Here is a 22,315-nt window from a genome sequence, read left to right as displayed (position 1 = left end):
AGACATCGAATGGAGCAGAAGGGCGCATGCGTGACCATCGAACCATTCAAACTCCTCCTGTGCAGTAAGGAGGAAAAGTTGGCTCAGGACCCTTGTTCTGGTGATCAGTGGGTGTCCCCAGCAAACCTACATTTATCACCTATCCTGTAGAAAACCAAGCTTCATGACTAACAGAACTCCAAACTATCAGGTGCCGGAATATAAAAGGTTTACCATAAGGGTATGTTCACACGCACTGTTTTCAGATGTAATTTGGGCGTTTTACACCTCGAATTACACCTGAAAAAAACAGCTCCATTACGCCTACAAACATCTGCCCATTGCTTGCAATGGGTTTTACGGTGTTCTGTTCCCACGAGGTGTCATTTTACGCGTCGCTGTCAACATAAGGCGCATAAAAAGACGCCCGCGATAAAGAAGTGCTTGTCACTTCTTGGGACGTTTTTGGAGCCGTTTTTCATTGACTCCATTGAAAAACAGGTCCAAAAACGTTTGTAAAATACGCCATGAAAAATGAGTTGCTACAAAAACGTCTGAAAATCAGGAGCTGTTTTCGCCTGAAAACAGCTCCGTATTTTCAGATGTTTTTGGTCGCTGCGTGTGAACATACCTTAATACTTTTCTCATTTTATTATTATTTGCATCCCTAATCTGCCTGCAAACTTTAATCTGGGTATACAGTAAATATGAAAAAAATCTGGGATTGAAAGTTTCAAATCTCAGTTCCTGCCTAATTTTGAATTGGTTAAACATTCAGAGATATTTCATAAATAATATTTACCGACAGATACTCACATGGCAAACCGCTGCCTGCAGCATGGCATCAAATGCACCTTCTGGGTCATCTATATTTCCGGAAATTTTCTGCTTACTAACAATTTGCTTGAACTGTGTAATATTATTTGTTAAGGAGAGCACATGAATAAATCCATGAGGTGGCATGCAGTTCTTGTTATAGACACTGTAAGGAAATAATGGTCACACAGTTATCACACAAAGCCACCTGTGTCTACACTCCAAGTGAACCGATACAAAGGCAGCCACACAAAACTCTCAATGGGGCGCTTAACAGCTACAAAATATTGACCGATGAACTAACAAGTGAATTGCTTGGAAATGACCCTTGAGAAACGCAAACTTTAACACCTTGGTTTCTCGCTAAATTCTGAGAATGCACGTAATAGGTACTTGTTGGATAAAGGTTAAAGCTTTTAGCAGTTATGATGTTAGAAGATGCCGGTGCATATTTGGTGCAACTGGCTAAAATAATATATAGATGTTAGTCGCAAGTTCCCTTTAGTATTAGCATCAAATTTTCTTTGGGATCTAAAATGAAAGAACTTGGCAAATGGTCTTAGTTAACATAAATTGTCCTATCTTTTTAAAGTGGACTACAAACAAGATCTGTGTAGTGTGCCTCCAGTCATATTGCAATGCATTTCTCCCCTAATTTCTGCTAACCTACCGAATCTATGGAGTATCAGACTACACAGGGTCTGCTTGTAGTCTGTTACCATGGAGACACAAAGATCTGAATAGCAGCTGTAGAAATTAATAGTAGATTTTTAATTAAAAATTGGTTGCCAAGGTGGAAGTTTCTTTTAAACTTTATTTTACATTGATTAAATAGAATCTTGATGCAGACTTTAGTTACAAAGAAAAGAGTCAACTTTTTACTTCACTGTCTAATATTGAGGGCTCAAGCAAACAGGTGTTGTTACATATTAGTTCTCCATACTTTACTGCATAGAAAAAGTTGACTTAAAGCTGATCTTTCTGCAGTCTATACTACCCTATAGAAGGTCAGCATATTACAGGGACAGGTCCGCTATTCTAATAGCCAAAATGGCACAAAAAATATTGTGCCGTTTTGTTAATAGGAGCGATCAAAGAATATACCGGATTCAATGTATAAACCTAGTGTATTCACAAAGGGAGCACTCCCCCCGCCACTCTTGGCATTGATTGACTGCTGGATACTGTGCATCTGCTTACACAGAAGCCTATCAATCACTGTGAGGAGGGTGAGGGGAGTGCACCCCTCATGGCAAAACTCAAGCACAGCAAATAAAAAAAAGATAATAAACAGATAACATAAAAAAAAAAATATGTGGAAGTTTTATCAAAACAAAAACAGAAAAAATTACCTGATTGCCAATAGCAATCAATCAATGCTCAGATTTCATTTCTTAAACTGCTCTGAAAAAAATAAAGCTGCATGGTGATTGGCAACAAAGACAGTTTTTCTGTTAGTTTTGATAAAACGTCCCCATATTAGGTACAGTGCATTCGGAAAGTCTTCAGACCCTTTCAATTTTCACGGTTATCCCCATCATTCTGCACTCTATACCTCATAATGACAAAGTGAAAACAGAAGTTTAGAAATTTTTGCAAATTTAAAAATGAAAAACTCCAGTTTTTGAATGGACCTTTGATATGACTCTTGAAATTTAGCACTGGGGGCCTCCAATTTCTCTAGATCACCTTTGAAATGTTTCTACACGTTGATTGGAGTCCACCTGTGGTAAATTCATTTGAATGGACATGATTTTGTAAGACACACCCCTGTCTATATAAGGTCTCATCGCTGACAATGCATATCAGAGCAAAAACCAAGCCATGAGGAGGCAAGAACTCCCAGTACATCTCAGAGACAGGATTGTGTGGAGGAACAGATCTGGAGAAGTGGCCTCCATAATTCTTAAATGGAAGAAGTTTGGAACAACCAGGACTCTTCCTAGAGCTCTCCGCCCCACCAAACTAAGTAATCGGGGAAGAAGCGCCTTTGTAAGAGAGGTGACCAAGAACCCAATGGTCACTCTGGCTGAGCAGAGATCCGGTGTGCAGATGGGAGAAACTTCCAGAAGGTCAACAACAACAGCACTCCACCAATCTGGGATTTATGACGGAGTGGCCAGAAAGGAGCCTTTCCTCAGTAAAATGCACATGAAAGCCCGCCTGGAGTGTGCAAAAAAGCACCTAAAGGACTCTCAGACTATGAGAAACCAGATTCTGTGGTCTGATGAAACCAAGATTGAAATTTTTGGCCTCAACTCTAAGGCTGGATTCACACGAGCACATTACGTCCGTAATGGACGGACGTATATTTCGGCCGCAAGTCCCGGACCGAACACACTGCAGGGAGCCGGGCTCCTAGCATCATACTTATGTACGACGCTAGGAGTCCCTGCCTCTCCGTGGAACTACAGTCCTGTACTGAAAACATGATTACAGTACGGGACAGTTGTCCGGCAGCGAGGCAGGGACTCCTAGCATCGTACATAACTATGATGCTAGGAGCCCGGCTCCCTGCAGTGTGTTCGGTCCGGGACCTCTGGCCGAAATACGTCCGTCCATTACGGACGTAATGTGCTCGTGTGAATCCAGCCTAAGCACTGCTCATTACATGCCAAAGGTGCTTCAACTAAGTACTGAGTTTTTTATTTTTTCCTTTTGAATAAATTAGCAAAGATTACTAACATTCTGTTTTCACTTTGTCATTATGGGGTATTGAATGCAGAATGATGGGGAAAAACTTGTTAAAAAATTGAAAGGGTCTGAAGACTTTCCGTGTACATTGGGTCTCTTTTATCAAAACTGTCTAAGCATATGTTCACACAGCTTATTTTCGGGCGTTTTTCGGGCCGGAAATGGCCGAAAAACGGCCGAAAAATGGGAAACAGAATGCCTCCAAACATCTGTTCATTCATTTCAAAGGAAAAAAACGGCGTTCTGTTCCGAAGGGCCGTTTTTTTACGCGGCTGTTTTGAAAGACGGCCGAGTAAAAAAAAAGCCCGCAAAAAAGAAGTGCAAGTCACTTCTTGAGCTGTTTTTCATTGACTCTATAGAAAAACAGCTCCAAAAACGTCCGTAAAAAACGCTGCGAAAAAAGCTAGTTGCTAAAAAACGGCTAAAAATCAGGAGCTGTTTTCCGTTGAAAACAGCTTTGTATTTTCAGACGTTTTTTAGTAAGTGTGTGCACATACCCTAAGACTTAAAGGACTATTCCACATGTCGAGGACAAATCGTGGTTATTGCTGCGGTTCTTGAGAAATTGCTGTAAAATTATCCTTTAGCAAAAATCAAGGCAACAAAATGGTTTTCAAAGCGATGTGTGAACGCATTCTTACACAAATGTTTAGCGATCTGAGCTTATAATATTATCATTAAGTACAATCATTCACACTCACCTGCATTGATTTTTTAATCTCTCAGGATGAATGCTAATATATGGTGATACAGGTTTATCCACAAATGATCCAAATCCAAACCTAATGTCATGAGAGAAGTCTGCCATTTTCTGAGATAAGTCAGATCCAATGGCATTAAGTTTTTCTATACTTGCAAACATTGAAGCAGAGACATCGACTAAATAATAAAGATCCAGTGGATACTTTTCCAGACGTTGTATTCTAAGCAAGAAGTTCACAGAAGTCCCTGGTTAAAGGAAAAACAGCACAAGTTATAGCTAAATACACAAAAAGTAATAACAAAAAATTCTAAGGCCCAGTTTACATGGTGTTTTTTTTTTGCTGATTTTGACGGTGAAACCGCGTCGGAATCAGCTTAAAAAAAATGACCGAAAGGGTCTCCCATTGATTTCAATGGGAGGCAGGTATTTTTTTTTTTTCGCGGTGGCCTTTAACCTCTCACAGTAAAAAAAAAACATTGGCTCCGCCTCTGACCTCTCATTGAAATCAATAGGAGGAAAAAAAAGCATTTTTCGACCCATCACTCAGAGCAGAGGGGTGGGGCTGAACACTTGCACATCAAGTGCCCCACCTTAGTGGCACTTGTGATCGCAGCGGCAGGGGAATTAAACATCGTTTTCTTGGTCATGTAACTTGCATGGCTGAGACAAAAGGTATGTTTACAATGTCCTCCCCCGCTCCCATATCAGCCGTCTTTAGGTCTCAAAACTGCTGACAGAGTTCCTTCATACTTTTTTTCTACATTCAAGTACTATTCATAAGCTATTGACTCAGCCATGTATCAGCTGCATAGTTGAAACACTAATAACCTCAGCTATGTACAAACATGATAAGCTGGACATTGTGAACATCACTACTGGAATGCCGTGGACATGAAGGACATTTTGCTGACTACCCAGGTCACAAAGTTCCGGAATGTTGCAAAACACCAGAGAAGCAATGAGCAGAAAATAATGAAGACAAAGATAAGGCTGGGTTCACACGACCTATTTTCAGGTGTAAACGAGGCGTATTATGCCTCGTTTTAGGTCTGAAAATAGGGCTACAATACGTCGGCAAACATCTGCCCATTCATTTGAATGGGTTTGCCGACGTACTGTGCAGACGACCTGTCATTTACGCGTCGTCGTTTGACAGCTGTCAAATGACGAGGTGTAAATCTACTGCCTCGGCACTTCTTTGCAACGTAATTTGAGCCGTTCTTCATTGAAGTCAATGAAGAGCAGCTCAAGATTTACGAGCGTCAAAGACGCCTCGCATAATGCGAGGAGGAGCTTTTACGTCTGAAACGACGCAGTCTGTCTTTTCAGACGTAAAAGCCACTCCTCGTGTGCACATACCCACAGCTGTCATTCTGCTCATCCACTTATGGCCAAATTCAGACGACCGTAGTATACGTCCGTGTAAAGGCCGTTAAAACAATGGCCGTCACACGGACGCATGTATTTCAATGGGGCCATTCAAAAATAGAACTTGTCCTATTTTCTTCAGTTTTCACGGATCCCTCAATAGACTCAAGTCTATGGGGATCTGTAAGAATGGGACCCGCATGGGTGCAATTCGGACATGAAAAACGGCAGTTTTCACTTTCGAGTTTGCACTCCTTCGTGTGAATCTGGCCTTATTGCAAATTTTTCACAGCGTATCCGTATCATTTCCAGGGCATTTCAATTCTACTTTAAGCCAAATGCAAGCGATACATATTAAGAGTGGATTTGCGGCACATATTTTCCTGCAGCAAATCTGCAGCATAATACAGTACTACCAATGTGAATGAGATTTCAGGTAATCTCATCTACTCATTATTCCATGGGCAAATTGACCTGCGGTGCATATTTTAAAATTTGCAGCATGTCAATTTACCTTGCGTTTCCACCTGCGAATTGTATCTGACAAATTTATTTTAAAAAACGCACCAAAATGCACAGCATAAACCGCACCAATTTCTGCATCAAAATGTAAGAACCGCATCTAAAAACACACTATTTTACCTGCGTGACTAGCTGCGGTTTGATGCGGATTTTCTGCACCAAATTACGCAGAGTGTGCATGTGGCCTTAGGGTATGTGCAGACGATAACTGCATTTACGTCTGAAATTACAAAGCTGTTTTCAGGAGAAAACAGCTCCGTAATTTCAGACGTAATTGCATGTACTCGCGTTTTGCGAGGCGTCAATTACAGCTGTAATATGGAGCTGTTCTTCATTGGAATCAATGAAAAACGGCTCAAATTACGTCTCAAGAAGTGTCCTGCACTTCTTTTGACGACCCGTCTTTTTTACGCGTCATTGTTTGACAGCGACGCGTAAATGACAGGTCATTGGCACAGTACGTCGGCAAACCCATTCAAATGAATGGGCAGATGTTTGCCGACGTATTGTAGCCGTATTTTCGCCTAGTTTACGTCTGAAAATAGGTTGTGTGAACCCAGCCTCAAGGGTATGTTCACACGGGTCGAATCACGCTGCAGAAAAGTATGCAGCGTATCTGACCCAGAACAGGCAGGGGAGGAAAGTCTGCACCAAATTTGGAAAGTAGACCCGGTATAAAAAAAACAACAGTCCATACTTAACTCTCTGGCGTTGCCATAGCGACATGTCCCTAAACCCTACAAGTCTAGTCTCTGTGCAGAAGGCCTCTTATAATAACACTCGAAGGCTACATGCACACGTTGTTGAATTTGGTGCAGAAAATCTGCATCAAAACCAATCGTAAAATCCGCACCTAAGGCCTTATTCAGACTGTCAGCAAATTTCACGCAGCATATGTGCGCTACGTAAAACTCACAACATGTCCTATACTTGCCCGTGTTTCGCGCAGCACATACCCATTGAAGTCAATGGGTACATGCAAATCGCGCACGTCACACGGAAGCACTTCTGGGTGACGCGCGTGATTCGCGATACAGTTTGTAAAGAAGAGAAGGGAAACAAAATCCCCTCCTTCTTTACTGTGTCGTCACATAAAAAGGGAGTGTCATAATGATGCTGGCTGCGCGAAAATCATGCAGCCACGCACCATATGCTGATGCCACACGGACCTTTTGCGCGCGCAAAACGCAGCGTTTTTTGCGCGAGCAAAATGGACACGTCCGTGTGAATAAGGCCTCATAGTGAGTTTTTGGATGCGTTTTAGGTGCGGTTTTTACATTTTGATGCGGAAATACAAATCGCGTGCATGTGGCCTTAGGGTTGAGTCTCCCGCAGCATATTTTTTGGCATAAAATAATTCTATTCCTCTAAAGGGAACTTGCAGAAATCCGAGCACCTGCTGCAGAAACAACCACATTCAGAATGGAAATGAAATTTCAAAGATTTGCAAGACATGATTTATTCTAAAAAAAAAAATCACAAAAACAACTGCAATACACGTTTAGGCCTCATGCATATGGCCGTGCCCATAATTACGGTCCGCGATTACGGGCAAATCTGGCCGCTCGCGGCCGCGGACAGCCGCCAGCATTTTCGGCCCGTGCGCCCATACAAAGTAAAAAGCAAAGGATAGGACATGTCCTATCTTTTGTGGAGACTTTCTTCGGCCCAGAAACCTTTGGGTATGTGCACACACACTAATTACGTCCGTAATTGACGGACGTATTTCGGCCGCAAGTCCCGGACCGAACTCAGTGCAGGGAGCCGGGCTCCTAGCATCATAGTTATATACGACGCTAGGAGTCCCTGCCTCTCTGCAGGACAACTGTCCCGTACTGTAATCATGTTTTCAGTACGGGACAGTAGTTCCACGGAGAGGCAGGGACTCCTAGCATCGTACATAAGTATGATGCTAGGAGCCCGGCTCCCTGCACTGTGTTCGGTCCACTACTTGCGGCCGAAATACGTCCGTCAATTACGGACGTAATTAGTGTGTGTGCACATACCCTTCTGTAAATATACGGGAAGGTGTCCATGGTCAATAGAAGCAAATTGGTCCGTAATTGCGGACCGTAATTACGGTCCGCAATTACGGATAAATTCTACGGTTGTGGGCATAGGGCCTCAGACATGCATTTTTTGGATTAGGTATATGAGAGACAAATGCTACTTACTGGCTTTAAAAAAATGCCAGACCAACCCCTTGCTGCATATTAAAAAAAGAACAAAATGACTGAGCGAAAACGAATGCAAGACAAAAAAAAAAATGTAAAAAAAAAACCCACAAAATTTTTCACCTTAGGCCTCGTTCACATCTGCGTCGGAGGCTCCGTTAGGGACCTCTGTCGCAGATCCGTCGGGAACACCGGAAACAATAGTGTAGCATGCTGATCTATTTGTTCCGGTTTTAACCCACGGACACCCCCGACAGAACCAATTACAATCACTAGTTTCCTTCAGCCGCCTGTGGTCTCCATGGTTTTTGCCTTGTTTTGCTCCTCTGCATCAGCTAATACTCGCAATACTGCACAGCTATTATCCACCAAATTTATTTTAGCTGCACTCAATTGGAAAAACACAATTGTGGCCGCACCGTTGAAGGGACAGAACTCCTTTCAGCCAATCTAATTACAGCACCTTCACGACAGCAGAGAGAAGGCTCCGATTCTTATTGTCAATGAAATATTTGGTATTTACGTCATAAAAACCAGAATGAAGAAATGTCAGAATTACCAATTCTATATGTTAATGTCCTCATGCTTTAGGAAGCTGTGGTGTCTTCTTTATATTATACAACTCATTCATCCTGACCGATGCTTACTAAGAAGCTCTGGTGGGGCCAGAATGATCAGATGATGTGTTGTCCCATTAGCACTTCTCTCTTCCAGGATTCAGCCTCAACCACCTGGCACTGCTTCATATGAAGCTCCGCTAAACGTACGAGTTAGGGACCTCACAACAGATCCGCTGTCATACGCTGTTAGCTGAGCGATGCTTGGGGTGATTCAGTCCGCATGCACAAATAGAAGGCTAATGTAAAGTGAAAAACCTGTTATTCCTCTTATTTACTGATGGCTTCAGCGTTTTGGGGCAGGCCTGTGCATTAGTATTGTGACATGTATCTCATTATAATAATCTCGTTATTTGTAGCACACAATTCTGTACATCTGGCTAGACCTGGCTTCTCACACAAATGGTGGAAGTCATGTGCAGGAGGCTATATGGGGTCACACAGATCCTTGCAGCTTTATAGTATGGACCCATAGGCACTCTGTGTCCTGACATATGGTGCACGGCGCCGTGTTGTGGAATTATTGTCCCATAGAAGCAATGGAATCTGGCAGAAAAAACTCTATGAAAAGAGGCATATGGAGGCCCCAAATAACTTTTTTTGGTGTCATTATCATAGTTCAGAGGTTGTATGGAACCGGAATATATTTGAAGCCTTAAAAATATGTTGTGTCTTTGGTAAAATTAAAATCCCAATAATGCCTCTGTTCACACTTACTTTAGTTATTTTCTGTCAGGTTTCTGCTGCTCTTTGTCATCTAGAGGTGCCTAAGGGCCTGTTCACAACAGCGTTCGCTTTCCGTTCCGGGGTTCGACTGCGCTATTGATTCCGTCGGAAAAACTGAAACCTGCTGGAATGGTGAGGAACGTAAACCATTAGAAATGTTTCCGTCACCATTGATACAAGCTGTGGCTTCAGTTTGACTTTCCGTTGCAGGGTTTACCCGACGTAAACCTCCGACGGTACCCCGATGTGGAAAGCCAACGCTGATGTGAACAGGCCCTTAGATGCTGCGGCACCTAAGCGGTTTTACAGAGGGAGGGAGCACCAATGGGTTGCCAATGGCAGCAGGGGGCCTTACAAAGACCTTCATGTCTGAAATGGACAAGAGCCTATTAGGCCCTGCCTGGTCTGAAGTTTTGTCCCATGTTACCGATATTGCCAATCACAGGCTGCAGTGTGACATGGGACAATACATTATTCTAGTAGGCCAGCTCTACACAGACCAGCCAGGGAAGAAGGGACTTTTTACTATGGCAGCGCCAGGGGAGATAAGTATAGCCTTTTTTTTTTTAGTCCCCTCTGCTCTTCTCTTCTTCTCCACACTGGCAAATCCAGCAAAAAATCTGCAACAAATCAAACATGATGTGTTGCATACTTTTGGCCAGAATTTCCTGCAGAATCTGGCTCGGATTTGCTGCAGAGTTTTCCCACACAAATCTGACCCATGTGACCATCACCTAACACTGAGGCTGGGTTCACACGACCAAGTTTCAGACGTAATTCGGGCGTTTTACGCCCCGAATTACGTCTGAAAAAAATGGCTCCATTACGGCGACAAACATCTGCCCATTACTATCAATGGGTTTTACGATGTACTGTGCCGACGACCTGTCATTTTACGCGTCGCTGTCAAACGACGGCGCGTAAAAAAAACGGCTCGTCAAAAGAAGTGCAGGACACTTCTTGGGACATAATTGGAGCCTATTTTCATTGAATCCATTGAAAAACAGCTCCAATTACGTCCGTAATGGACGCCGCAAAAAACGCGAATACAAGCAATTACGTCTGAAATTCAGGAGCTGTTTTCTCCTGAAAACAGCTCTGTAATTTCAGACGTATTTGCCGTTATCGTGTGCACATACCCTAACATGCCATACAGAAGCGCTGCAGAAAGGTCAATAAAGTTTCTAGAGAAAAAAATCCCAAGCAAAAAAATAAATAAATTAGAAAAACCCTTTCTTCCCTTACAAAATTCTTTATTATGGAAAAATATGAGAAAAATAAAATACACAAAATTGGTATTGCTGCATCCATAATGACCCAAATTATAAAATTATCCCTTCTAACTTTGTGGGAACATCATTTTCTTTTTCCAGGTTCCAGCATGACTATGCCCTAGTGCACAAAGTGAGGTCCATAAAGCCATGTGTTTTGTGTGGAGGAACTTGAATGGCTGCACCATAGCCCATTGAACACTTTTGGGATGAATTGGTATGTGATCCAGACCTTCTCAACCAACATCAGTGTCTGACCCCACAAATGCCATCTTATCTGAATGGGCACAAATTCCCACAGACACACTCCAAAATCTTGTGGAAAGTCGGTGGCTGTTATTCCCATAAAAGGGGGCCCAACTCCATAATAACGCCCATGGTTTTAGAATGGGAGGTCCAACAAGCTCATATACTGTAGGTGTGATGGTCCGGTGTGCACATATTTTTGGCAAGACAGTGTATATCGCATCCAGTGCTGGATGTGATATCTCTTTCTGCTAAGGTTTCCACTGCCTAAAAAAAAATAATAATGTGGACGAACCTAAAGTATAGCTAGAATAATTGAATTAAAATTGTATTTGTAGAGATCTGGTTTTAACATTAACAAGGTCTGCACATAGTGGAATTTTCAACTGGGCATCTGATGGAGGCTGAAGGCAAACTGTTTTTACTGGCAGGGAAAATAAAGTTATTTTAACATAATTGTTGAATTGCATCACTGAACACCTGGCGGTCTTGCTTTTTTTAATATGCATACGGTAGTGTCATTTCAAAGGATTATTTCCTTTGGATTATACTATATATATATATATATATATATATATATATATATATATATATATATACAATCTATCCTGACCTTTATAGCCACTGCAAACTTTCGTTGTCACCTGCAACACCTATTTTTTAAAGGGCACAAAGAGGTTGAGATCCCGTACTGCCAGTTCTTCTTCGCCAATGTACCCACACATTCAGTAGCGCTGCTGAAAGTACTTGATAATTCGGCCCCAAAAAGTCTAGACTTTTTATTACCTAAAGTACACAGCATTTTCTGCTACACAAGACTTAACATTTAAGTGAATATTTTCCACTATTTCATTGACATGTTATTTTAGGATTTGAATAAGCTGTTTTTATGATCTCATATTCCTTTAAGCAATTTGTAGTGTAAAGTGTAAATTGCTAATTGGGCTGTACCTTAACAGGTTAACAACTAGTGAGCTCAACAGACTAAATGGACCCTTCTGAGAAACAGGTCATGTTAATCGCTGCACACGAATAAGCAGAAATTATGATTGTATTAAGGCGCTGACAGCTTGGAAAGCGCGGGGGGCTCATTATATTTTGAAAATTCTTACGCCAGCACTACTGATGCATATAGAAACGGCGCCAATGCAGGGATCAGCTACAGATTGAAGCGCCGCCTCTGCTGACTCCTCCTCCTTTCTGCCTTTTGGCGACAACTGCAAGAGACGGAGGGTGCATAGTGCAAGAAAGGGGCAAGTCAATGCGAACTGGAGTCGGCAGAGTCGTCAGTAGTGAGTAAGGGGGCACCCAGGGTTGGCACTAGTTTTGAAGGCAGCAGCCAGAAGCCAAAGCCAGTGATAAGTAGCGGCTGTGGCTGAAAGGGGCTGTGGGTACTTTGTGGGCTGTCACTGTGGCTGTTGTCGGTCACTGTGGCACTAGAGACTTCTCTGTCCTCCAGCTCATCCTTGTCTTATTAGGCTCCAGAAAGAGGAGCAGGATGGAGATCGGCTACAGTCTTGTCCGAGTGAGAGTCTAGGACCTGGGCTCTGGAAGAGCGGCAGCAGGCCACCAATGTTATGTAATTGTAAAAAAAAATTCAATTAAAATGATGTAATATGTCTTCATTGATATACTTTTTAGCGCAGGGCTGGCAAACTTTATTCTTGCTTTGTCTGAGTGAGTTAGAGAGGAGTAGTAGTACAGTACTACTACCCCTCTCTGACCCCTCCCTAACTTACTGAGACAAAGCAAGAATAAAGTATGGCGTGGAAATAACACGTAGTGAGTGAGAAATGTAATCGTTACATTACTGCCATCGTTTTTTTTCCCCCACCAAATCACTATGTCATGGCTGCTATCAGGCTGGGTTAATGTGGAAAAATAAATGATGCGAGCAATGTCATGTATAAGGCCATGGCTACTACCAGCGCTCTCAACTGAAACCACATGCAGTGGCGAATGGCCACAGAAATACCAGCAAAATCGTGATTCTTTCACACCCCTTGACGTTCTGCAACACATACAACATACCCAGTCCCATGAGCTGTTCCCAAACGCTATGGACGGTTATGAGAATTTTATTAACCTTTCCAATTACAGTTGCAAGTTGTGCAAGGAGCTTTAGCAAATAGAGGTAATAAAAAAACATTTGCGTTCTGCTATATCTGAAGACAGGTTATCAGCTCTTACTACTTTATCTATTGAAAGTGAGCTGGCAGAAAAAAATGGATTATTCTGCAGAAATAGACATTTTTGAGGCAGCCAAGTCGAGAAAAGTGAACTTTGTTTAAAATTTGATGTCTTGAAGATCAACCTAATGGAGTTAACGGTAAGAAACAGATTTATTTGCATGGATCTACATATGCAGCCTTATTATTAACGTAAAAAAGAAGTAAAGTGACAGCATACCCCAAAGCCGGGTAACAATAAAAAAGAAAAAAGGACAAAACAACTTAAATGACTGCTCATAGTGGTGGGTGCTGGACCATACATTTCAACAATGGTGAGGAGTGTCCAGGTTAGCTAAAAGTCACTCTATAGAAAGCATATCTACATGATGTCTGCTTCGGGATTAGAAATCCAAGTTTATTAAATTGGACTACACCAACTAATTGGACGACTAAAGTGGACTACACCAATTGCACTGTAAGAAGAAATATTGCCTAGTTACATATACTTTTTTTAAAGAAACATTAAAATTATTGTCCAGGATTAGAAACCACACCACTCTTGTCTATGAGTTATATATGTGATTTCATTATATCTTCTAATCATTATATCTTCTATACACAGGTACTTGCTCTGCTCTTATTATTAACGTTGTAAGCATTATTTCATGTTGGGGGCGCTGTTTTGATGTTTGCCCTGTTGGCCAAATTTCCTAGAAACTACCTTGGGTACTACACCTCTGTACAACCTTGAACAGAAAAAAAATTGTGCCGTATTATGGATCTATTCTCCCCAGAAGCATTGCTTCCAGTGGAGAATCATTTTAATAATATGGCAAAATACAGCACCCCATATGGCGATTGGGACTGTGTGTGTCTCCGTCCAGCTCTGCCATGTGCATGAAGCCTAATGCCATATACAGCAGTTAACTTTGTAGCACTCTATGACCTAGAATATTTCCATAAGAGATGCATTGTTTTCTGCTAAAATGGTAATGACAAGGGTTAGTGACTTTAGAAACATAGAAAAACATACACAGTCGAGTCACATTATTATGACCACCTCCTACTTTCGACGTTGGCAGCTCGTACCCCATGAAGGAAGCGATGTGTCATGGGCTGGCTTCCTGGGTATATAAGGTGTGCGATAGGCTGTCTGAACACACATCACTCGTTGTTGCCATGGGTAAAAGGGGCGATTTGTCAGAGTTGCAAAAAGGGATGGTTATTGGCTTTCAGGCCAAGGGTGGCAATATTTCTTAAATAGCGCAGTTTGTGAACTGTTCGCATGCTGCTGTTGTGAAAGTGTATAGTGAGTGGACAAATGGCACCATTGGGAATAACCGACGTGGAAACTGCCATTGATGTGAGAGGTGAAAATCGGCTACGAAGGTGCGTGAGGGCCGAATGACACGCTACAGTGGAGCAGCTCACCGTGAAAATCAACCAGGGGGCTACCAGACGTGTGTCTAAAACAACAGTTCAGCGAACTCTACTGCGTATGGGGCTCCGAAGCAAACAGATGGTCACTGCTCCTATGCTAACAAAGGTGCATCGGAAAAAAAGGCTTCACTTTGCACAGCAGTATCGGAATTGCACCACCGATGATTGGCTAAGGGTTACCTTCTATGAGTCACGTTTTCTGCTTCATCGAAAGGATGGACGTTGGCATGTCAGATGAGACACATCAGAGAGCAAACACCCAGCAACCATTGCTGGAAGAACACAAGCTGGTGGTGGCAGCGTTATGGTCTGGGGAATTTTTTCATGGCATTCCTTGGGCCCACTTATCCATGTGGAATGCACTCTGAACCGATTTGGGTATGAACCCATCGTTGCAGATCATGTCCACCCATACATGCCGTTTGTCTTCCCTGGGGCAGATGGAATCTTCCAGCAAGACAATGCAACATGTCACATGGCTAGAAATGTCCGACAGTGGTTGGAAGAGCACGACCAAGACTTCCAAGAACTTTCCTGGCCCCTATTTCGCCAGACTTGAACCCAATTGAGCATCTGTGGGACCACCTCGATCGTCTTGTTCGCTCTATTGATCCTCCCCCACGCACCCTCCAGCAAATGTAGGATGCACTGCAGTCAGCATGGCTCCAGATACCAGAGACAACCTACCAGCACATTATTGAGTCACTCCCAGCCCGTCTAGCTGCTGTCCGTGCTTCACACGGCGGTTACTCTGGATATTAGCTGGTGGTCATAATAATGTGACTCAACTGTGTATAACATGATGTAATAGATAAATACATAAAAAGCTATTTGAAAATAATGTTACGCTTTATTCACCTCACATTTTTTTCTCTAAGTTTAAAAGATCCTGACGTACATGCTAAGTGTTCCATAGGGTTACAATAGCCCTATGAAGGTCATAAGAGTGCCCTTTTAGCCTCCATCGGGCTGACATAACACAAAAAATAAAGTATGGAATAGCGTAGTAGACTACGCTATTCCACACAACAAGATAACGTAAAAAAACATATATTATATGCGTTTTTTTATTTACATGAGAGCCTATGGGTGACTGCATGTTATCGGCCACAGGCATAGGTTTATTGTGTAAGTCATTAACTTTTTAAGGCGTATACGTTAAATGGTTTCCATAATAGCCTATGGGTGACAGATGGCTGAAGCGGATGCCTAACAGTGGCATTCGTCATCCATAAGGTATTATGGCATCTTTGTAATGCATACGTCATGAAAAGCTCATGACGTATATGTTAAACAGATCCTATAAGGGCATGGTCAGACGTGGCGTATTTCTGCAGACACTGTCCGCATCAATGCCGCACATAATCTGCGTTGCAGATTCCTTTGCGGCTTTGCCTAAAATGTGCAGTAAATTGATGCGGATTAGTCGCTGCGGATTCAGGTGAAGAGTACATCCTGGTGTCTTTTAAAACATTCCAGCTCAGTCTGGCTATAGACCTCGAAACACATAGGTCCAGCCAAAATGATGAAATATCCTGTTCGCAAAAGCAATACGCAACGCAACACACATAACATCTGCGGATTTCATTGCGTAATTTTGCAACTCCATTGAAGTCAATGGAGAAATTCCGCCACAAGTCCGCAACAGCCAGTGTAAACTGCGGACACCAAATTCCGCACTGCAGCCTATGGTCCGCAGCGGAGTTTTCAGCAATGTCTGCACGAACATAACTAAAAAGGTGTGGAAACCAATGGACAAACTGTCCGCTGCTGATTTCCGCTGCGGAATGTCCGCTGCGGAATTCCACAGCAATTCCGTCACGTCTGGCCGTGCCCTAATAGTCTGTGGTGTCCGTCACAGCTTCTGTTGAAAACATATACATTGGGAGCTTTTCCGGCGAATACGCTGAACGTGGGTCAGAAATGTAATGTGAATGGGGCCTTAGTCCTAAAACCTCAAACAATTAACAGAAAAATTTGAATGATCTACATGATAACATAAAAAACATACAAAATGAATAGTGCAAATAAACAAATGTCCAAACATTAACAATAATGTGAAATACTACAAGTAAGGAAAAACACCAATGTAAAGAAGTATGTGCAGTCAAATTATTTCAATCAGGTATGAATGGGTCTGGACAAAGTAGTGGTACATGAAGTCTCGTTTAGGGGACAATTGCTCAGCGATAAGGCATGCAATAGTTCAAATATTCTGTAGGGAGTTTTATACGCTTCAATATAGTCCACAAAACTATAACGTGTATTTAACCATTATATAGTCTTATTTCTCCTGGAACAATGAAGTCACAGGGAACGGCTTTGGGATTTTAACGAAAAAACGTTAACAAACTGTTTAGCAGGAAAACTAGAACAAAGGTAAACTAAGGATCACGATAAATCAAAATCTTCAAAAGTAAAAGGAATATTGAATCCCCCAAACATGGACACTTGGCCAATATGACTAAGAAAATAACAGTTAACAAAACAAATCGTTACAAAAAGATGCTAAAATAACCCTTTGATGCAAGTTTGATATAAAAAAAAAACAAAAAAAAACTAAGCATAAATCTTCAGCTAAGCAGCTATTAACTGCACGCCTAAGGGGATTTTTTTTTACACGTGTTTATTTAATATGGAGTCATCTATTTTTTTTTAAACTAATATTGTGTTTGGCGCTGATTTCATCTGCAGAGACACTTACCGACACCAAGTCCCATGTGGGTTACTATGTTCTGTTCTGCTGTGTAATGACCTAAAATATACACACACATATACACATCCCTATATACACCTGCTAATAGCCATATGAAGATGGAGCGTGCGCTTCATTAGAAAGAATGAGCTAACAATTTCCATGGAAGGCTGATATTTGTTATCCTACAATATCCAATTATAAACTACACAGTCATTATATTTCTTTGTATTTCATGACCCTGGAACTTGTAATACAATATAATCTGTTTGGCATAGTTCTAAAGTGAGGTCATATTATGAGTAAGTCGGAGTACAGCAGAACTAGGCCACATTGCTGAGGAGCTGTATATAGTGCAGACAATACTGATGTCATTGAAGGTGAGAGAGTGGAAACCTATGCAAATAAATCCGTTCTAAAAACAACCCTACATAATATGTCTGCATTAGACTATGTTCACACGGAGTATTTTGCAGGCAGAATTTCTGCCTCAAAATTCAGTTTGGAAGTTTGAGGCAGATTTTCCTCTCCCTGCACGCCGATTTTCGCTGCGTTTTTCGCCCGCGGCCACTGGGCGCTGCGGGCATAAAACGCAGCGAAATACACTTTCTCTGCCTCCCATTGAAGTCAATGGGCGGTCAGAGGCGGAAACGCCCGAAGATAGGGCATGTCGCTTCTTTCTCCCGCGAGCCGGTTTTACCGCTCGCGGGAGAAAACCGCACCCGCCTCCCATTGAAATTGACGGGAGGCATTTTCGGGCCGTTTTTGACTAGCTTTTTGGCGCGGTTTCCGCGTCAAAAAACTCGTCAAAATTCTCTGTGTGAACATAGCCTTACCCCTCATACACACTGTTGTGTCGTACGGATCCATAACATGGAGGCCATAGCTTGCTATGGGTTTACACTGTACCTCCGAGTGCCTCCGATTTTTATACAGAGGCATATGAAGTTTTTTCACGGGTACAAATGGCATGCAAAGAAAAATAGATCATGACATTCTCCATTGTATGACATTTTTATGCAGATATTGGAAAATATGGTGCCTCGCAGAGTGACCAGACTGTAGCACAGAGAGTGCGCAATTCAGACTCTGTGTTCCCAAATACTGCGTCCACGGAGCCTTTTCAGATAAAAAGTAATCTACCAAGGAATAATAAAATGTAACTTAATATAACTACACTCAGCTAATCTTTACAGATACTTGATAATGAAATGTCTGTCATTCTTTTGCACCATGTCCAGTGTTGCAACTTTAATGAACTTGTTTCTAGTTGGAAAATGGAATACATGGCTGGAACTTCTGTATCTCCCTGGAAAATAAAAATATATATTCCCATATACAAATATGCAAGGACCACTTGTTGCGGGAGGGAGGAGAACAGTTTGTGTAGTTGTCTAGTGCCCGGTTACTTAAATCTTATTGATATTTTCTCTAAAAGGGTTTGTCCACTTTGAACAATGCCTTTTTGTTCTAAGGGGCCTTCAATGATAAGATGATTACAGGGTGTCCTACTGATGGGACTCCCCCCAATCTGCTGTAATTTGTGGGTGAACCTGGCAGCAAGTGTTCAATTCTCCTGCAAGACCACCACAGGGGAAATTAAGCATTACACAGTGAAATCAATGAGATGTCCATACAGATATGCTGGGTCCTCCAGAGCGGGAAACCCCTTTGTAGCCAATGTTTACATTGGCTAACAGCTGGGGGTCTTGAATGAGGAAACCCCATTTCTGAAATGTAACCCCATGTGCTGTATTTATTTACACATGCATGTCCGTATGGATGCAAAAACATATGTCCATACAGCCCCATTAGAATTTCCATACCACCTATTTATTAGTATTTAATAACAGAATTAATACATTACAGCACAACAATCATATCACGAGATAAGACATGAAGTATATATGTACAGGAAACACGGCCAGTTCAGCACTTACCTGGTCTAAGGTGAGCAGACACCTCTACTGGTGTGACCTGATTGTTTGCCTCCTTGCTGTTCACAATCTGTATCTGTACTGATGGATGCTGTATGAAGTCTGCTCTGCAGCCCTTGGATTTTAAATTAAAAACAGTGTCACATCTTTCACTCTCTACCGAATCCACCATAAAATCCTGTTAGGGGACAATGAAGAAAAGACTGAGCTTTAGCAGATGGGTCTTCACAGATGTATGGAAACTTTGCCAAACAAGCGGTTACAGTTGGAGACTCTGCATTTCTGCGTTATATCATTCATTAGGAAAACTGAATTTATGAAACTGATTTTTTAATTAAAATGTTATAGTCATACTAAATAAAACTGTCTGTGCTTTGTGGTTATGGAAGTTTCCCTTTATGTAAGGCTTTATGCACAAAACCGGATTACTGATCCGTATCAGTTTCTTATGGTACAGAGAAGCAATCCGGTACTAATGTTATCCTACGGAGCTTTATTTTTCATATTCGTGTGCTGATGTATGTAAAGAAATTGTGGTATGATCTATCGGTTGCCATAGGGACGCCGATTTAATAAAAATCAGTTCTGTGTATACAGATCTATATGAGTAACGATTTTCTTTCCTAAAATGCATGTGCATCGATGGGAATAACATCTTAGACGATCAGAACTCATATGGAACAAGTACGGTACTCATACTAAACACCATACAACAGGAACATACAGAAAAAAGTACATTACCACATGGTACTTCAGTGGTGTAGTGTTATTTATGATACTATATTATTCATAGGGACTAAAGAAGAACACCAAACAATACATTTAAAGTATACCAGGCTCCAGTTATGACTGCGTCCGTGTCTACAACCAGAAGTTTAAAACTGATCTTGGGAGACGTCATTTTAAAGCGTCGAGCATGAGATGCGGACACAGTCCTGACTAGAGGTAGAGCTTATGAAAAGGCTGAACTGCCATCTATTTCTAATTATTTCTATAGCACCAACACATTCCAGTAAGTTGCATGGAGACGCTCACTTTTTGTGTTACTATAAGGGCATGACCACACGTGGCGGATTTCCTCCGCAACTGTCCGCATCAATGCCGCACAGAATCTGCGTTGCAGATTCTGCTGCGGATCTGCACAAAATGTGCAGAAAATTGATGCGGACTGGCCGCTGCGGACTGCAGGAAAAGTGCTTCCCTTCTCCCTATTCAGTGCAGGATAGAGAGAAGGGACAGCACTTTCCCTAGTGAAAGTCAAAGAAATTCATACTTACCGCCCGTTGTCTTGGTGACGCGTCCCTCTTTCGGCATCCAGCCCGACCTCCCTGGATGACGCTCCAGTCCATGTGACCGCTGCAGCCTGTGCTTGGCCTGTGATTGGCTGCAGCCGTCACTTAGAATGAAACGTCATCCTGGGAGGCCGGACTGGAGACAGACGCAGGGAGTTCTCGGTAAGTATGAACTTATATGTTTTTTTACAGATACATGTATATTGAGATCGGTAGTCACTGTCCCGGGTGCAGAAACAGTTACTGCCGATCGCGTAACTCTTTCAGCACCCTGGACAGTGACTATTTACAGACGTCTCCTAGCAACGCTCCCGTCATTACGGGAGCCCCATTGACTTCCTCAGTCTGGCTGTAGACCTAGAAATACATAGGTCCAGCCAGAATGAAGAAATGTCATGGTAGTAAAAACAATACGCTCCGCAGCACACATAAGATCTGCGGACTTCATTGCGGAATTTTGACTCTCCATTGAAGTCAATGGAGAAATTCCGCCATGAGTCCGCAACCAGTCCGCCACTGCTCCGCAACAGACAGAGCATGCTGCGGACACCAAATTCCGCTCCGCAGCCTATGCTCCGCAGCGGAATTTTCAGCCTAGTCTAAACGAACACTGCTAAATTAAAGTGTAAGTCAATGGACAATCGGCACCGCTGCGGATTAACGCTGCGGAGTGTCCGCAGCGGAATTTCAGTGAAATTCCGCCACGTGTGAACCCGCCCTTAGGGTATGTTCACACGGCCTATTTACGGACGTAATTCGGGCGTTTTTGCCCCGAATTACGTCTGAAAATAGCGCCTCAATAGCGCTGACAAACATCTGCCCATTGAAAGCAATGGGCAGACGTTTGTCTGTTCACACGAGGCGTATATTTACGCGCCGCTGTCAAATGACGGCGCGTAAATAGACGCCCGCGTAGAAGAAGTGACCTGTCACTTCTTTGGCCGTAATTGGAGCCGCTATTCATTGACTCCAATGAATAGCAGCGCTAATTACGGCCGTAATTGACGCGGCGTTCAAGCGCCTGCACATGCCGGTACGGCTGAAATTACGGGGATGTTTTCAGGCTGAAACATCCCCGTAATTTCAGCCGTTACGGACCCCCGCCGTGTGAACATACCCTTATAAATCCGCTTTTCAAACAAAGTCCCAGCAATAAAAACAGCCATTATGAAAATTGAAGACCGCTACATGTCGAAAAACAATCCTTATCCAAAGGCGAGTATTGTTATCTGAAAGGCATAAATAGTCTCCATTGTGCGTTCATTTTTTGATGGAATCTTACTTATAAGAAAATTAATAAATATGATTTTAATGGGTAATGTAATTTCTGGCTTTTTTTTCTATATATAGCATTTTAATCTGTAACTTTAGATCTTAGTGCCTTAGAATATATTCAGTAATGCTGTAAGGGTGAAATGATGAAACTTTTTTTTCTTATTGCCAAGAGATTCCTCGGTGCTGTACGCAGAATGGATTTAGTCCCTGTCCCCAGTGAGACAATGTAATCTAACTTACAAGTATGCGGTAGGACCAATTTCATAATGGGCTATGATTTTTTGCATACATTTCTGCAACTGTTCAATTCTTGTGTGTGGGGTTTGCAGAAATCCATGCACCTGCTACAGGAACAACCCCATTCAGATATATGATTTTTCATTGTCAGA

General features: G+C 42.3%; 1 protein-coding gene across 1 annotated transcript in view; it reads right to left on the bottom strand.

Moving 5' to 3' along the window:
* Positions 1-22,315, bottom strand: part of ITGB8 (integrin subunit beta 8) — a 124,078-nt gene that overhangs the window by 36,994 nt on the left and 64,769 nt on the right. Inside the window, exons 3-5 of the mRNA XM_075827304.1 lie at positions 19,363-19,537; positions 4,191-4,437; positions 796-961 (exon numbers count right to left, since the gene is read on the bottom strand). Of these exons, the coding sequence (XP_075683419.1) occupies positions 796-961; positions 4,191-4,437; positions 19,363-19,537 (588 nt within the window). The remainder of the gene's footprint in view (positions 1-795; positions 962-4,190; positions 4,438-19,362; positions 19,538-22,315) is intronic.

The sequence above is a fragment of the Rhinoderma darwinii genome, chromosome 5, assembly GCF_050947455.1.
Source record: "Rhinoderma darwinii isolate aRhiDar2 chromosome 5, aRhiDar2.hap1, whole genome shotgun sequence".
Lineage (NCBI taxonomy): Eukaryota > Metazoa > Chordata > Amphibia > Anura > Rhinodermatidae > Rhinoderma > Rhinoderma darwinii.
Note: the sequence above shows the minus strand (reverse complement) of the source record. Positions and strands in the feature narration are given on the sequence as shown.